This window comes from Marmota marmota, unplaced genomic scaffold (genome assembly GCF_001458135.2).
Source record: "Marmota marmota marmota unplaced genomic scaffold, marMar, whole genome shotgun sequence".
Lineage (NCBI taxonomy): Eukaryota > Metazoa > Chordata > Mammalia > Rodentia > Sciuridae > Marmota > Marmota marmota.
The window spans coordinates 509,760-526,477 of record NW_026000349.1 but is presented as its reverse complement, the minus strand read 5'-3'; the positions used below and the strand labels follow the sequence as shown (position 1 = coordinate 526,477).

Here is a 16,718-nt window from a genome sequence, read left to right as displayed (position 1 = left end):
TTCTTCTTCTTCTTCTTCGTTTCCTCCTCATGAAATATTTTGCTGAAAATGTTTTGCAGTACAAGAATAAGCATGTACAAAGGGCTTATTTAATGAAATGAAAGTGAAAGTATACTTCAGAGAATGTAAAGTAGGCTGTCCTAGGAGGGGGGGACTTAGCCTTTTTTCTTCTGCATTGTGGGTTTTTATAGGCTGTCACCCCATGAAGCCTCGTATCCCATAAATTTTTCCTTTGAGGTGGTTACAGTCACTTCCTGCCTTGACTCAGTGAGCTTCCATCAACTCTGCCATGTCAGAAATTTTTTCATTAGTAATTAAGGGAAAGCCATGGGGAAATTAAAATCACAATGTAAATAATATTACAGTGAATCAGGGACATCCAAAGGACAGAGACTCAATGTCCTGTGCATTCTCACAGGCTGGAAAGTCCCTTAATATGATTCCATCCAGTTCCTTTTAGTTTTAAGGAGGTAACATTTGGCTATGAAAGAAATTGTTTATGAGTAGGGTTCTCTGTCACCCAATGTGAAGTTTTGTCACTTGAGATGGAGTGAGCCCTATTCTTGCTCCCCCAACTCCCTGTTTGTGTCTGCCTAACTATCTACTTCAATATGATTCATAAGATAACTTAATCTTAGATTCAAAGAGAAGTATGACTCAAAGTAGTATGCCAAGAGAAGGGCACTTATGGGAAAACAAGTCACTGTGAAACTGAGAGCTCTGTCCTTGTTCCTGATGCTTATCCAATAATAAGGAAAATGTTTTCATAAAAAGGAAAAAGAAATTATATTGTTAGGCTAGATACACAGGACAGGGATTTTAGAGGGGGAACATAAAGACTACACCCCAGCTTTGCCCTTTCAGGAGTCAAAATTCGTTTGTAGCCTTGAGAGGTAGCCACTTCTTAGATCCTCTAGTGCTAGCCCTGAAGACTGGATTCCTTCATTGCTTGTGGCCTGTGAGCCAAAGTACAGAAAACTCAGCTTTGGATAGGAAGAATGTTAATTTTGCTTCCTCTGTGGTTAGGGAAGGATAGAGAAAAAAGAGGAAGGGAAAAAGCATTACTTTCAAAGTAAGCTGCAGTGGCAGAGCAGCATGAAATGGAATACTATGACATTTAGCTGAATGGATCCTTAAGAGAATAGATGTGAGATGTGATAGTTTTGTGAAAATGTCTGTGGTGTGAGTTATTCTTCCCTAATTATTCCTAAGGGGAACGATTTATGACAACTGAGTTCTTTTTGGAGCTCTTCTTTTAGACACATCAAGGATTTTTGGAATTTGATCACCTTAAACACAAAATAATAATTTCTCCCAAAATTACCCTTTCTGGACTCGGGACTAAAGGCCCTCTGAGCTTCTCTGGGATGTATCTAATGAACTCTAAACCATCTAAACAAATATAGCTCTGTCCAAATGTTTAAAACCATTAAGAATAAGAGAGGTACCTGTTAATTAGAATGCTTTATTGGAAGGAGAAAGCTAGAAAGACAGGAGTGACAAGAATGTGTCTTTATTTACATTTGTCACTGTAAATTGAGACAATGCTTGACTGAGGTAGGGGGAGTTATGATCATTATTGGAGAGAAGGTAAAGGGTTGGAAAATTACTGACAAAGAACTTCCATGTAGGTTTTAAATTATCATTATTGTCAAGATGTTAAACTTTAAAATTGTATGTGACAGTGTAAATCCTACAATGCAGCTCTGAAAACACACACCTTGGTGTTCACAGATTGCCCAATCACTTGTATATTTTTTCCTTAGGAAATAAAAAGTCACAAAAACAATGAGAGATTTCTTTGTGTTATAGCTTGCTTCAGCTTTATGGAATTCTCACTGTCTTTGATGTTTCAAGGAGAGGTACCTCAGTTAATGAGCAAAGCAAAATGTACCTTTCACCTCAACTCCCACTGGTTCACAGAATATTTGTGACAGTTCAAACAGTCAGTGCTGAGGCCCTTTTGGATATAAGCACTGTGGGGCAGCGGCACTGGGAAGTTCACACTGATGACAGTTGTGAAATCATAGGATTGACCTCTGTGGAAATCATTACCTGAGAACAAAGTAACTGTCAGCTTGGATCTTGCACTGATACTATTTTGTTTGTGCAATACATCTTGACTTACTTACAAATTCTCCATGGGTAAGCCAGGCTCTGTTTTATCAAACCTGTGTAACCCATGGTGGTTCTGCTGTATTTTTTTTCCCCTTCTTCTTGCTCTATTTGAATATTCAGTAACCTCCCTCATCCAGTTTGTTTGAAACATACTATTCTGGCCTGAACATCCTTAAAAGACATCCCATGTTGGAGTGATGTCTCCAAATTTTAAACTGAGCCTTTTCCAGTTTGTTCTGTGTTTGTGTTTGCTTTTCTAATCAGTAAACATTTTTCTTAAGTTTTAAGCACCTGTCATGCTTTCTTATTCTCTGGAGTACTTCATTCTAGATTTTGAATTTCTACTTAAGATACATTGTTCTTCAGTCTGGTTAGGTATTGCTAATGAGACCATTATCATTGATATCCTATGAATCAGTCATTCATTAATCGAGTAGAACTTGAATATATTACACTTGAGGCTATTGGAAAATGCTGGTGTTTAAACATCTCTCAGATGCTGATATGTACTTTACAGAGTGTAACCAGGTGTAAGTGGAACAGTGAGGCTTTAGGAGAATCTGTTAGTTATTTCAAATAACTTTTGTTGTTGTTCTGCTGGTGATGAAACTCCGGGCTCCTACATGCTTAGCACTGGGTCTACTGCTGAGCTGTATCCTCAGGCTAAATTGAAGAAACTTTGATCATCAGATGTGTTGTTTTCCAAAAGAAATAAATGGTTTACAAAACAAATTAAAGGAATTGAGAGATGCCTGAGTCTTCTTTCTTATAGGTCCTGACTAGTGATTGACATCCTTTGTATACTAGACTTTTGTCCAATAATTCTTTTTCTTCATTGATATTGTTCTTATTTTCTGTCTGAAATTTAATCAATATGCTTCCTTGAGTGTATTCAATGCAGACCTCAATTGAACTTTGTTCAAAATGTAGCAATATATCTGTATATATTTATGCTTACATTGGTACCATGAAACGTGGTCTCAATGCCATCAGGGGATTAACAAGTGGAGGCAAATCTTCATGAGTATAACAGGAAGTATAAGCATAACTTTTCTGTGCAGTTTCAGTGTGCTTTAAAAATCCATTTATGGAATAGGTGTTGATTGAGCCTTTGCTGTGCATGTGCAATATGGTCTTAGGTGCTGGGTATAACATACAGTTGGGCTAGTTTGTAGATTTATTCCAAGGACCAGAAAGTCTTATTAGGTCAACTTTATGATTGACATTCTGCTGTTGGTCATATTATGAGCTAATGAGGAGAAAAAGGTAGGGCATGATATAAAATGTGGGGAGATGGAGCTAAAGGTATAATTGAAGATATCATTCTTAGAGACAGGAATATATTGCCTAGGTTAGATCCACCAAGATCTTCAGTCAGGAGCGTCATTTTGGATGTCTTTGCTGAATAAGCCAAATTTGTGTTATATTTTTTGAGTGTTATCATAAATTATAATGAAAAGGAAGGTGAAAATATAAATGTATTCACATGTGTATATACATATACAAATATATATATATATATATGCACATATATGTATATGCAAAATTTTAGTTGAACCACAGACTTCCTGACTAGTTCATTTTTCAATTTGCACAAAATTTCAATCCAGAGAAGCTGATGGATACGGGCTGTATGCAGGGAGAAAATGATCCACAAAATATATATCCTTTTATAGGTTGTTGGATGTCTTAGCTGCAATGAAGGATCCACATGGATTATCTGGAGAAGTTTTGGTAAATGGAGCCCCTCAACCAGCCAGTTTCCCACATCATTCAGGTTATGTGGCACAAGTAAGAATTAGTGGATTTGCCTTTTAGCTTCCCCCTATTTCTATATGTGCAAGATCCTTGGCTTGTAGTTTACCATGCTTCCAATTGAATATAAGACATGATTCATGAACCACCTTTCTTTATACCAGCTTTTCATAATCTCCTATAAGATTGAGGGTGGAATTAAATTAAAAGACTGAGAGGACCTTGAATATGACCCCTGTAGGGTAGTGGTGTCGTTTCTGGCTGTTGTATTATTCCAAAATTGTCTCTTCTTCTCCCATTTTGCCCTTCTTGCACCTTTCTCCCTCCCCCCAGAAGATGCATTTGTTAAATCTTTATACTAAACAATCTGGAAGTGTCTGGATATAGTAGTGAGCATACTCACTCTTGCTTTGTCTCGGTGTGCAGATAGGGATGAAAAGCTTCCTTTAGGCTCTGCAGTTTTCTGTACATGAAGCTCTGCAATTTGTGGAGCTGAAAGTTTGCCATCAGCTATAACTTTACCTTGGCTTTGTTATTTTTATGGACTAAGTTACATTCATTGTAAGGGTGGTCTTAGGAAAAAACTCACTGTGCCTTAATGAAATACCATTTGCATTCAGAGCAATCCTGTGATGGACACCCTGACGGTGAGAGAAAACTTACAGTTCTCAGCAGCTCTTCAGCTTCCAACTATGACAAATAATGAAAGAAAGGAACGGGTTAACAAGGTCATTCAAGAGTTAGGCCTGAGAACAGTGGCTGATTCCAAGGTAATGTGAAAAAACCCAATAGAGTCAGTCAGGAAAGAGGTCCTCCCTGGATCGAAAATATGACCTTAATCAGAAGTTTCCTAGAATGTGTGTGCTCACAGCGGATGTTTTCTGTAATGATGGGGAAAATGACTGGTTCTATAATATGAAGGTGGAAATGAAGCTGGAGAAACAATCTTAATCATGGGTGAATCCCAGGAAGGGATTATGTTCCAGTGTAGAGGGTGCTCCTCACATGGTCATTTCTATGGTCCTCCCACCCTCATTGTTAAGTCAGGCAAATTTGATGTCTTTGCACTGACTGTTCTTCCCATTTTGTTCTTCCCCCTTTTAGCTGTTTTACTTCCTTTCTTCCTGTGGTGAATTTTGTTCCATTGCTTTATTGAGATATTTTTCTAGAAATGATAAAAGATGAAATTCCATGGACTTTTGCTATGTCTCATTATGGGGTAATTTGGCTTCCATAACTATATTTAGTATATTTATTAGTATTTACTTCTAACTTTTGTAGTGATCAAGGTAGTATTCTATAGCTTTTCTTTGGAAGTTTTTTTTTTCTCTCAAACCCTTCCTTTCTCCATTCTTCCTTTCTTCTATCAATATTTATTTTTAGATTCTTATATGTCAGGATCTTTTAGGACTGGGAAGCACAATTGTGGACAAGAATAAGAAAAAATGGAGAAAGTAACTTGTATTAACTCCAGCCACTTGACGTCTCTTCCCTGAGCTTCATTTATTCATTTTGTAAAAGAGAAAAACTTGTCTTTCTTCCAGGGTTCCATTTAGTTACTGTTCAGAAGAATTAAGATAACAAGATTAAGTATTTCTAGTAGGGCTGGCACAGGTTAGTACACTAATGATAGTGACCATGACCATTCTTGTTGATAATGTAATAATCTGTATTTTAGATTATACATTGTGGAGCAAGAAAAATGACCTGTATAGCAATGGAGATGATTAGTGATCCTTCCATCTTGTTCTTGGATGAACCCACAACTGGTTTATACTCAAGCATAGCAATTTCTGTCCTTTCATTCCTGAAAAGGTAATTTCATTGGGAACAATTTTCTTTCATTTATTTAATATCTGATTACTTCTATGTACCTGATATTCCTGCTGTAGGGAATTCCAACATGAACAGCAAAATTTCATTCTTTGTTAGAGGGAAACAGTCAATTAACAAAGAAGTATTATCAATATTATGAAACAAAATATTAGGGAAGGCAAGTCTTGGTGGTGGGTGGAAAGCTGTTTTAAAGAGCCGGGAGGTCAGGGAAGACCACAAGCATGTGACATGAGAGCTACAGGGACACAGTGAGCAAGAGCTGGTATATATGCAGAAAAATCCTGGTTGGAAGGACCAGCCAGTGACTCTGAGGCAAAGAATGCCTGATGCCTCTGGACCATCAGAAAAACCAGAGGGACAGAAACCAGTGACCAAAGAGAGTGGAGGTTGGCCACTGTACTGCTATAGCAAGACCACAGGCTGGGGGCTGAGCAACAGAAATCACTTTTCTTTCAACCCCGGAGATTGTAACTTTAAATCAAGGTGTCCAGAGGATTGTTTACTCTGAGGAAGGAAAATTGGCTTATAGGTGGCCATCTTCTTTCTCTATGTTTGTGTCCTAATTTCCTCTTGACTATCAGACGAGGACCCTCGGTGACCTAATTTAACTTTAATGGCCTCTGATAAGATTTTATCTCCAAATGTAGCCACCCTCTGAGGTACTGGCAGTTAGGACTTCAACATTCAGGTTTCGGGAAGCCACAGTTCAGCCCATCACAGTTAGAATATAAGGCGAGGTAGAGGTAGACTGGTGGCAAGTTATATAGATTTCATTGTCCACTGTAAGACATGGCTTTTCCTGTTGCTAGAGAATTTGGGAGTGTCATGAAAGGTCAGAGCAGAGCAATGGCTATGGGGAAGGCTGTGCAGACAGTCCAGGGTGAGTGAAGGACACCAGGGAGGAACTCAGGCATGATGGGGCCTGGACCAGGAAGCTTATGTTGAGGAGGGGAGAAGAATATGGATTCTGGATCTGTTTTGAAGGTGGAATCAAGAGGATCTGCTCAAAAAGTGAACCTGGGGTGTAAAGATTGGGAGAAAGACTACTGAACAAAAGAATGAAGTAAAAGGAGACAAATAAAATGTCATTTTCTTCAAGAAAGGAGGCTATGGTGTTAACATTTATAGGAAACATTCAAAGTTAAATTTTGCACATCTTATAATGAACAAAAGATTAGTTGAAAATTGACAGAAAAGCTTCAAGAATAGTACTGAGAAATCTCATCTCTATCACCTAAATTCCCCAGCTATTACATTTTAGTACATTTCCTGCTTCTTCCTCCAACTCTGCTCTCTCCTCCTATAACTTTTCTGACATCATGCCCCACCCCCTAAGCACCTCCAAGGGCAAGTCCAAGAGGCAAGGACCTGCTACAATGCCATTTCCCAAGAAGGAAGTCAACAATTATGGCTTTACCACTGTGCAGTCCCTGGATTTCAGTCAGATGTCACCAGGTCTCCTTTTTTTTTTCTTTTGCCTCTGGACCCTTTATAGAAATATGCCATTTTTTTCTTTTTTCATTTTTTCTAATCTTGGAGAGTTCCTCAGTCTCCCTGTCTGTCATGTCCTTTGAATTCTTAGCTAGTTGAAGGGGTGATACTGGCCTGGGGCCATACCTGTGTTCTACCTGCAGATTCAGACTATGAAATGAGGTAGTTCCTCTGCATGATGTACTTGAGGCTTCACCCACCTCTAATGATGAGAACCACCATCAGCTAATCATGGTGGTGGCTGCTGGGCTTCTCTGCTGGGAAATTATTATTTCTTTCCTGTGTAGTTGATTACTGTTCTGTTGGGAAGATAGTCAATTTTTATGTCAACATTCTGTCCTTATCAAATCTCTCCCCCAACAGTTTTAGCATACACAAATAATGCTTGCCCTTGTCCTAGTTGATATTCTTCAGAAGGAAGAGGTTTCTCTCCTTCATTATTCATTTCCCATTAGACTCAATATATTAAATCTGGTGTTCACTGTTTTGATGACCAAATTTATCCTGATTTGACCAGTGGAAGCCTCTTTAATGTGGTTTTGCTTTGCTTTTGACATCTTCTAAATCATTCTAGCAGTTCTTTACTTTATGGTCACTATAATGTTCTAGGTTCATCATGTACTTTTCCTGTGTGAGCTGTTTTTTATAGGGGCCCTGGTTCCATCTGCTGTAGTTAATATTTAGAAACTAAGATATGGTTTTTTTAGTGACCTCACTGCTAGTTATGGGACATTGCTTCTAGACCTTTAGTAGACAGACCTAGGAAATACACAATATGAATGTGTATGTATACACATATATGTACATATATAAATATACTCCTGTGTTTTTTTGGAAAATACAATAATACCTTTTATGATTTTATAAGGTTTTTTGTGTATGTGTATGCATATGTGTGCAAGAAGTGCAAGAATCAGATATTTAATGGTTAATAGTTTTCCTTTTTTAACTTAGCCTTTCTGAGCAGGGAAGAACAATCATCTTCACCATTCATCAGCCTCGCTATTCCATTTTCAAGCTGTTTGACAGCCTCACCTTATTGGCCTCAGGAAAACTAATGTACCATGGTCCTGCACAGGAGGCTTTGGAGTACTTCAAATTAGCAGATATGGTGACATTTTCATGCACTAGATCCTTCTTTCATAGACTCCTGGAAAGAGCAGAGGGGTAAGCAGGAGTGCTGCTTGATCTCTGTGTAGACATACCTTGGGTTCCACCACTGTAAAGCTTCTTCAGTCAGTTTGGTGCTAAATTTTGGGCACCCAAATTTGCTTCATTTTGCAGCACTTGTTTGTTCTGTAGGTCTTTCTCCCTTTTGTATTTGAGTGTGTGTGTGTGTGTGTGTGTGTGTGTGTGTGTGTTTGTGCATGTGAGTGTTTCTACTAAACTTTTGTTCTGCTTCACAGTTATAGTGATCTTTCCCTAAAAGGTCTATGATTAACTGGTTTGACCAACAGCCAGTTATTCCATAAATTGAATATTTATGGAAAGGCCCAACATTATCTTCTTCTTGACCATATTGCAGATTGTGGTTTTTCAGCTTTGCTTCTGACATATGATCATGCTCGGCCTTCATGAGGGCTCATTGACATGTTACTTTATTTTCTAGTAAGATTAGATTGCAGATTTAGGCCCTGAATGTATTTGAGTGACCTGCTAGTCATTAGAGTGGCTGGTTCTAAATATGACTTTGATGCACCAAAATTTCTGGCCTACCTGGTTCTTTGTATTTCAGGTTGAATTATGTGATTTTTTTTAAGGGCTTGTGTGATCTACTTTATTTTAGAGATTTGGATATGATTATAGATGTTTCTCTATGATCCCAAATGCAGTTTAAATATTCACTAGATAGTTTTCTTAATTTTTATTTAATGTCTATCATTTAAAAATGATGAAGCATTCATGAGTCTGTGGAATCCAGAGTAGATGAGCTTAGGAGTCAGACCTTAGACCAAGTTTAGATGATTGTGCCACAAGAATTTGAGGTAAGAGCCCAAGTGTGCTATGCTGGTCACCTTCTCTTGATAATGCTGCTTTGGAGATTTGCCATCTATTTGGAATTATGGCAGTTTGAGAGGTGATCATTTGGACCTCTGTATTAAATGGCAGAGAAGCAATCATTGATGACATGCATAGCATCATTACAGGATTTTCCAGGTGAACTGAGCATAGTGAACCCAGGAATTTAATATTTTTTCCTTGAACCTAGCTTTAGATTTATGAAGAAGTCCTGATAAGCACCAGGGCATTTTAATGGTTCTTTGGTTTCATGATTTATGATAAATAAGGACTAATGTCAAATGTTCTGAAGAGTCAAATTAGCGGAGAGATGAGTAAGAAGATGAAGGAGAATTTGTTAGATTCTACTTTTTTCTAGTTCACCTCCATCACTCTCAGGAGGTGATCCTAGTTTGTTCCCAAGACCATCAGGTTGTGTTCCTTGGTTTTCTTTCATAGGCTACCAGTGTGAGCCCTACAACAACCCTGGATACTTCTTTGTGGATGTGCTTACGAGACACTTCTCTGCTGTGGTATTAAATAGAAAGGAAGAAGACAGTGAAGCTATGTGAGTCTCCTAAAATCTCCTAGATTCTCTTAAATTTTTGCCTGATTTGGTGAAAGCTTAGAAATCTACTGGTTCATTAAACATTGCTTTTGAATACACATTAATGTTTTTTTTTAATTTTTTATTGTTGGCTGTTCAAAACATTACATAGTTATTGATATATCATATTTCACACTTTGATTCAAGTGGGTTATGAGCTCCGATTTTTACCCCATATACAGATTGCAGAATTACATCAGTTACACATCCATTGATTTACATATTGCCATACTAGTGTCTGTTGTGTTCTGCTGCCTTTCCTATCCTCTACTAGCCCCCCTCCCCTCCCCTCCCCTCCCATCTTCTCNCTGATATAGTCTCTATCAGGATTATGTGTATCTTCTATGTACCATTCCATTTACTTGTCATCCCCACTCCATTTGATATATAAAAATTGTCAGTAGAACAAGTAAAACATAAGTTTTTACATATAGATAGCTGTTTTTGTTGTTTTCTTTGGTTTTTGTTTTTGCAGTACTGGAGATTGGACCCATGGTTGCTCTACCACTGAGCTGTATTCCAGTCCTTTACATTTTTTTAAAAAAATTGATACAGGATCTCACTAAAATTTTGAGTCTGGCCTTGAACTTGTGATCTTCCAGCTTCAATCTCCCTAGTTGCTGGGATTACAGGTGTGCACCACCAGACCTAACAAGGCTATTTATTCTCTCATTACCTCTCTTAACTAAGATGAGAAGATACTCCTTTTTTCTTTTGTTTGGCTCTAGTGTGGTTGTTGATTATCACTCTTGAAGGTTTTGTTGTTATTGTTGTTTCTACTTTTAATCTCTGTCTCACAAAAAACACTAGTTCTTCCAGACATTGGTTCATCATTTACATAAGTAAATCAATGTTACTAGTTTTTGGGGGGTTACTATTTTTATTATCATTCATGATGTCTCTGTTGAGTGCTGAAAGATATTATGTGGTTGGTTCTAAGAAATACTGCTGGCTACTTGTGCACCATAATTGTCATATAGAAGTATTATCACTTTCCAACTATATCTGAGGGTCTAGATGACTTTTGAATTATACTGTCAATTTTTCCAAATATTTTGATCCTTGTGATTTGGCATTTCTGTCGGAACATGAACACTTTCATGTCCTGTCAGTCAAGGGTAAAGTTTTCTTTTTTGAGAATAGATTTGATGTCATTTGGAGCATGTTAGGTATATTAGATCTATCAACGTGAGTTACCCATTTTCAAACAGTGATGTGATATAATGAGTTGATTCTTCCCTGTGATTTGGGCTTTTCTTTGAATTACTTACCTCTAAATTGGTTTATAAGTGTCTTGTCCAAAACACATATATGGTAGCTAGTTTGGGCAGGCATGAAAAGAGCATAGCTATATGCAATGTACCTGAATTATGTAAATTGTGCTTTGTTTTGGTCCTAGGCTTCTTGTTTTTTTTGTTTGTTTGTTTGTTTTCTGTGTGTGTGTTTGTGTGTATTGTGTGTGTGTGTGTGTGTGTGTGCAGCACCATTTCCTGGGCATCCTTAAGGTGCAAGCAGCAGGCCTAGAGCCTCCAGTTTGCATGTTCAGCCCATTTGCCTCATCAGTAAACTCTGTTCCACAAAGGCAATTCCAGCAAGGTTCAGAGAACAGTAGTTTCTAGAATAAGAATTGAAACTTGTAGCTCCCAAGCTTAGTGGGACAATTTTTGTTAAGTTTGTTAAATACTGGAGTTTGGTGTAGGAGTAGGAAAACTCTTTTAGCCAAGAGCTAGATGGTAACTATTTTAGACTTTGCAGACCAACATGGTCTTTATCTCAGATAGATAACCCTGTCATTTAATGTGAAAACAGCATAAGCAAATGAACCTGGCTGTGTTCTGATAAAACTTTATTCATAAACATTGAATATCTAGTAAATTTCATATAGCGAGAAATATTATTCTTCACCTATTTTTTTTTTTGCCAACTCTTTAAAAACATAAAAACCATTCTAACTTTTGCTCAGAGCAAAAATAGGTACTGACCCTATTATGGCCTCTAGGCTGCAGTTTATTGGCCTAGGGTTTTTAAACTTCTGTTTTTTTTTTTTTTTTAGGTTCCTAAGTTTTGAACATGGAGTTGTGAAAATGTTTTTCTGATTCTCTGCTTATAATATCTTGTGTCTTTCTCTCAGAACCCTAGTTTGATTTGAACTAGTTACATACATGATTCAGACTTGCTTTGTAACCAGAAGTTGCATTTATTTGGAACATCTTGGAATGAACCGATTATCTGTATAAGAAGATTTAGAGTTCATTTAATGTGCCAAGGATTTTCTGATCTCATCAATTTGAAGGACTTTATTATTAATTTTTGAGACAGTCATTTTTTTCCATTAGAATATTAAGCATTTGGTTTATTAGTGAAAACAAAAAACATCCCTCAGAACACACCTTGAGAAATGTTGGTTAAACACATTTAATCAAAAACAAAAAAAAAAACTTTGTTCAGGAATCTATTTTTTTATCCTTCTGTTAAAAACAGAAGCCACATATATAAAGCTCATAGAGTATCCTTTGCCCGATTTTGCAATATTTAGTTTGCCTACTGGTTTGCTTTTTCTTCATGCAAGAAAAATTACACATGGAGACCTCGTAAAAGTACAACATGATTACAGTATTCAGAGTTTTGTCAATGTGTTTGAAAATGACTAAAATATAGTTTAAAAGCTTTGAAACTTGTAAGAAACATTCCAGTAATAACATTCTGTATAAAATGTCATGTCTGAATGCTAAGAAACTAAGAATGCATTGTCTAGTTTGAAATACTAAATATTCTAAAGTATACCATATGAAAATACAGCCTCTTATATACATGTTCATGCTGCATGTTGGCAGAGCCATCAACATTGATTTGGAAGATTGATCTGCTGACATGAAAGAGAGTATATTCTGAAAGTAATGAAGATATGCAGAATGGAGTTTTCCTCAGGATTTCTCTATTATTAGCAAAGGGATATTTACAGACATCTTGCAAAGAAAACATTTAAATAATATTCTTCTAGACTGTGGTCTTCACAAACCAATCTTTTCTGATTATGAGTCCATTTTTCTACTTTGGCTTGCTTCTTATCTAGAATGTCTGTTACAAGACACTTTATGACTTGAAACTATTGTAATATTAAGATTTTCTTTTCAGGTTTGAAGTTTTCAAGATAAATAGTGGGATGTTTTGTTTTCTTTAGACTAAAATTTTCTATATTTTTATAATTTTACCATGAATAATAATAATTATAATTATTTCAATAAATTCTATTATAACTGTTCATCAGCTTTTCATCATGGTGACTGAAATAACTGACAAGAATAAATTAGAGGAGAAAAAGTTATTGTGGGCTTAGTTTTAGAGGTTCAGTACATTTTCAGCCAATTCCATTATTTGGGGGCCCAAAATGAGGCAGCATATTGTAGTGGGAGGGCATAGTGGAGGAAAGCTACTCAGTCATTGGTGACTGGGAAGTGGGGGGCAGGGGTGGAGCCAGGAACAAGATATAATCCCAAGAGCTTGTCTCTAGTCACCTACTTTCTCTAGTCATTCCCACCTGCCTATAAATTATTAATCCATCAAGTTTATCAAACCACTGATGAAGTTCCATCTCTCATAAACCAACTTTTTACCTCTAACCATTCCTGCATTAGGAAATACCACATTGGATACGTTACCCTTAAGCCTTTTCTAATTGAGGCATCCTTTTAAGACTTTTTATCATAAAAACAAAAGCCATGGCTCCTTGGGAGCCATTCACAAAGACAGAATAGGTGAAGGTTGGTGAGGCCTGGGGGGCGGGGATGGGCCCCTCAGTTGGGACATGTTGACTGTAGGCCTCAATGGCTGAGGTTGAAGGCAAGCAGTGATGGAGGAGGTGGAGGAGGTAATAATGGAAGTACTTAGGTGCCCCCAGAGAGAGCTGGCTGAGTGATTTGGTGACAGTGACAATGTACTTTCTCATACAAATGGGGTCTTACCAGAGGTGAAGTGGAAGGATCCTGCTCACCCTTCTTCCTTTTTTTGTACAAAATTCCATTGCTAGAAATTGTTTGTATATGATTTTAAAATTTTATGACTTGTTAATTTTATGGTGCTGGGAATGAAATCCATTGTCTTATGCATGCTAGGCAAGCACTGTAGTCCTGAGCTACATTCCCAGCCTTGAAATTTAATTTATTTCTAATCATCAGAGTAAAGATGTCCTGTTTTCATCTGAACTTCTTAAAGCATGAAACTATGCATGTTCATGGACACAAAAATTGAGAATTCATTTAAGTATAAAATTTTATCTACTTGGACTTTAGTGTTTTTTTTTTTTTTTTTTNNNAAACTACAGACCAATATCTCTAATGAACCTAGATGCAAAAATCCTCAATAAAATTCTGGCGAATAGGATACAAAAACATATCACATTAATGTTTTGTTCTGATACAAGTCAACAAACAGACTTTGTTTCCATGAGTGCTGTATTTTTTATCTAAATTATTAATGTATATTTATATGATACTGTGAGTTGTAAAGTATGTTTCCATTAAAAATAAATATGCTTTTAAAATAAGAAATTTGGCAACTAATACATTTGCACATAGTAGAAAGCAAGGACCAGATTTTATATTAAGAATCATAACTGTGGTAAGATTTCTGTATTAAGAACTAGAGTCCCAATAGTTAGGAAGATGTCAGTTTTCTGTATCCATAAGATTATGGCAGAAGTCAGGTCAATTAAGCATATTTTCTAAAGTGTGAAGCAATGGCAACAATTGTGATTTTTCTATATTCAAGCTTTAGAATTAAGGTGTTATCCAAGAAATGGGTCACAGAAAAATAGGTTAAATCAGCTGTTATCTGTTAATAACACTTCCCTTCTTTATCCCTTTTATTCCAAAGCTAATGGGGTCAAACAGATTTCCAAGAGAGAAAAGCCAGTCGTAGACACATTAGCTGAATTTTATGCCAACTCCTCCTTCTACAGAAACACAAAAGCTATATTACAGGAGCTCTCAGATGGACAGAAGAGGAGCTCAGGCTTTAAGGAGATCACTCATGTCACCTCGTTCTGCTATCAGTTCAGATGGATTCTCTGGCGTGCATTCAAAAACCTTATAGGTTTCCCCAGGGTCACTATTCCTCAGGTAACCTACCAGACTCTTCTGCTCTTTTATACTAATGTGGGAACAATTTGGTTCTGATATAGTCTCTATCAGGATTATGTGTATCTTCTATGTACCATTCCATTTACTTGTCATCCCCACTCCATTTGATATATAAAAATTGTCAGTAGAACAAGTAAAACATAAGTTTTTACATATAGATAGCTGTTTTTGTTGTTTTCTTTGGTTTTTGTTTTTGCAGTACTGGAGATTGGACCCATGGTTGCTCTACCACTGAGCTGTATTCCAGTCCTTTACATTTTTTTAAAAAAATTGATACAGGATCTCACTAAAATTTTGAGTCTGGCCTTGAACTTGTGATCTTCCAGCTTCAATCTCCCTAGTTGCTGGGATTACAGGTGTGCACCACCAGACCTAACAAGGCTATTTATTCTCTCATTACCTCTCTTAACTAAGATGAGAAGATACTCCTTTTTTCTTTTGTTTGGCTCTAGTGTGGTTGTTGATTATCACTCTTGAAGGTTTTGTTGTTATTGTTGTTTCTACTTTTAATCTCTGTCTCACAAAAAACACTAGTTCTTCCAGACATTGGTTCATCATTTACATAAGTAAATCAATGTTACTAGTTTTTGGGGGGTTACTATTTTTATTATCATTCATGATGTCTCTGTTGAGTGCTGAAAGATATTATGTGGTTGGTTCTAAGAAATACTGCTGGCTACTTGTGCACCATAATTGTCATATAGAAGTATTATCACTTTCCAACTATATCTGAGGGTCTAGATGACTTTTGAATTATACTGTCAATTTTTCCAAATATTTTGATCCTTGTGATTTGGCATTTCTGTCGGAACATGAACACTTTCATGTCCTGTCAGTCAAGGGTAAAGTTTTCTTTTTTGAGAATAGATTTGATGTCATTTGGAGCATGTTAGGTATATTAGATCTATCAACGTGAGTTACCCATTTTCAAACAGTGATGTGATATAATGAGTTGATTCTTCCCTGTGATTTGGGCTTTTCTTTGAATTACTTACCTCTAAATTGGTTTATAAGTGTCTTGTCCAAAACACATATATGGTAGCTAGTTTGGGCAGGCATGAAAAGAGCATAGCTATATGCAATGTACCTGAATTATGTAAATTGTGCTTTGTTTTGGTCCTAGGCTTCTTGTTTTTTTTGTTTGTTTGTTTGTTTTCTGTGTGTGTGTTTGTGTGTATTGTGTGTGTGTGTGTGTGTGTGTGCAGCACCATTTCCTGGGCATCCTTAAGGTGCAAGCAGCAGGCCTAGAGCCTCCAGTTTGCATGTTCAGCCCATTTGCCTCATCAGTAAACTCTGTTCCACAAAGGCAATTCCAGCAAGGTTCAGAGAACAGTAGTTTCTAGAATAAGAATTGAAACTTGTAGCTCCCAAGCTTAGTGGGACAATTTTTGTTAAGTTTGTTAAATACTGGAGTTTGGTGTAGGAGTAGGAAAACTCTTTTAGCCAAGAGCTAGATGGTAACTATTTTAGACTTTGCAGACCAACATGGTCTTTATCTCAGATAGATAACCCTGTCATTTAATGTGAAAACAGCATAAGCAAATGAACCTGGCTGTGTTCTGATAAAACTTTATTCATAAACATTGAATATCTAGTAAATTTCATATAGCGAGAAATATTATTCTTCACCTATTTTTTTTTTTGCCAACTCTTTAAAAACATAAAAACCATTCTAACTTTTGCTCAGAGCAAAAATAGGTACTGACCCTATTATGGCCTCTAGGCTGCAGTTTATTGGCCTAGGGTTTTTAAACTTCTGTTTTTTTTTTTTTTTT

General features: G+C 36.8%; 1 protein-coding gene across 1 annotated transcript in view; it reads left to right on the top strand.

Annotated features, from left to right (window-relative positions):
* Positions 1–16,718, top strand: part of LOC107160722 (broad substrate specificity ATP-binding cassette transporter ABCG2-like) — a 52,627-nt gene that overhangs the window by 20,086 nt on the left and 15,823 nt on the right. The window contains exons 3-9 of the mRNA XM_048797470.1: positions 3,795–3,909; positions 4,494–4,643; positions 5,552–5,688; positions 8,155–8,304; positions 9,656–9,756; positions 13,561–13,566; positions 14,678–14,922. Coding sequence (XP_048653427.1) covers positions 3,795–3,909; positions 4,494–4,643; positions 5,552–5,688; positions 8,155–8,304; positions 9,656–9,756; positions 13,561–13,566; positions 14,678–14,922 — 904 coding nt within the window. The remainder of the gene's footprint in view (positions 1–3,794; positions 3,910–4,493; positions 4,644–5,551; positions 5,689–8,154; positions 8,305–9,655; positions 9,757–13,560; positions 13,567–14,677; positions 14,923–16,718) is intronic.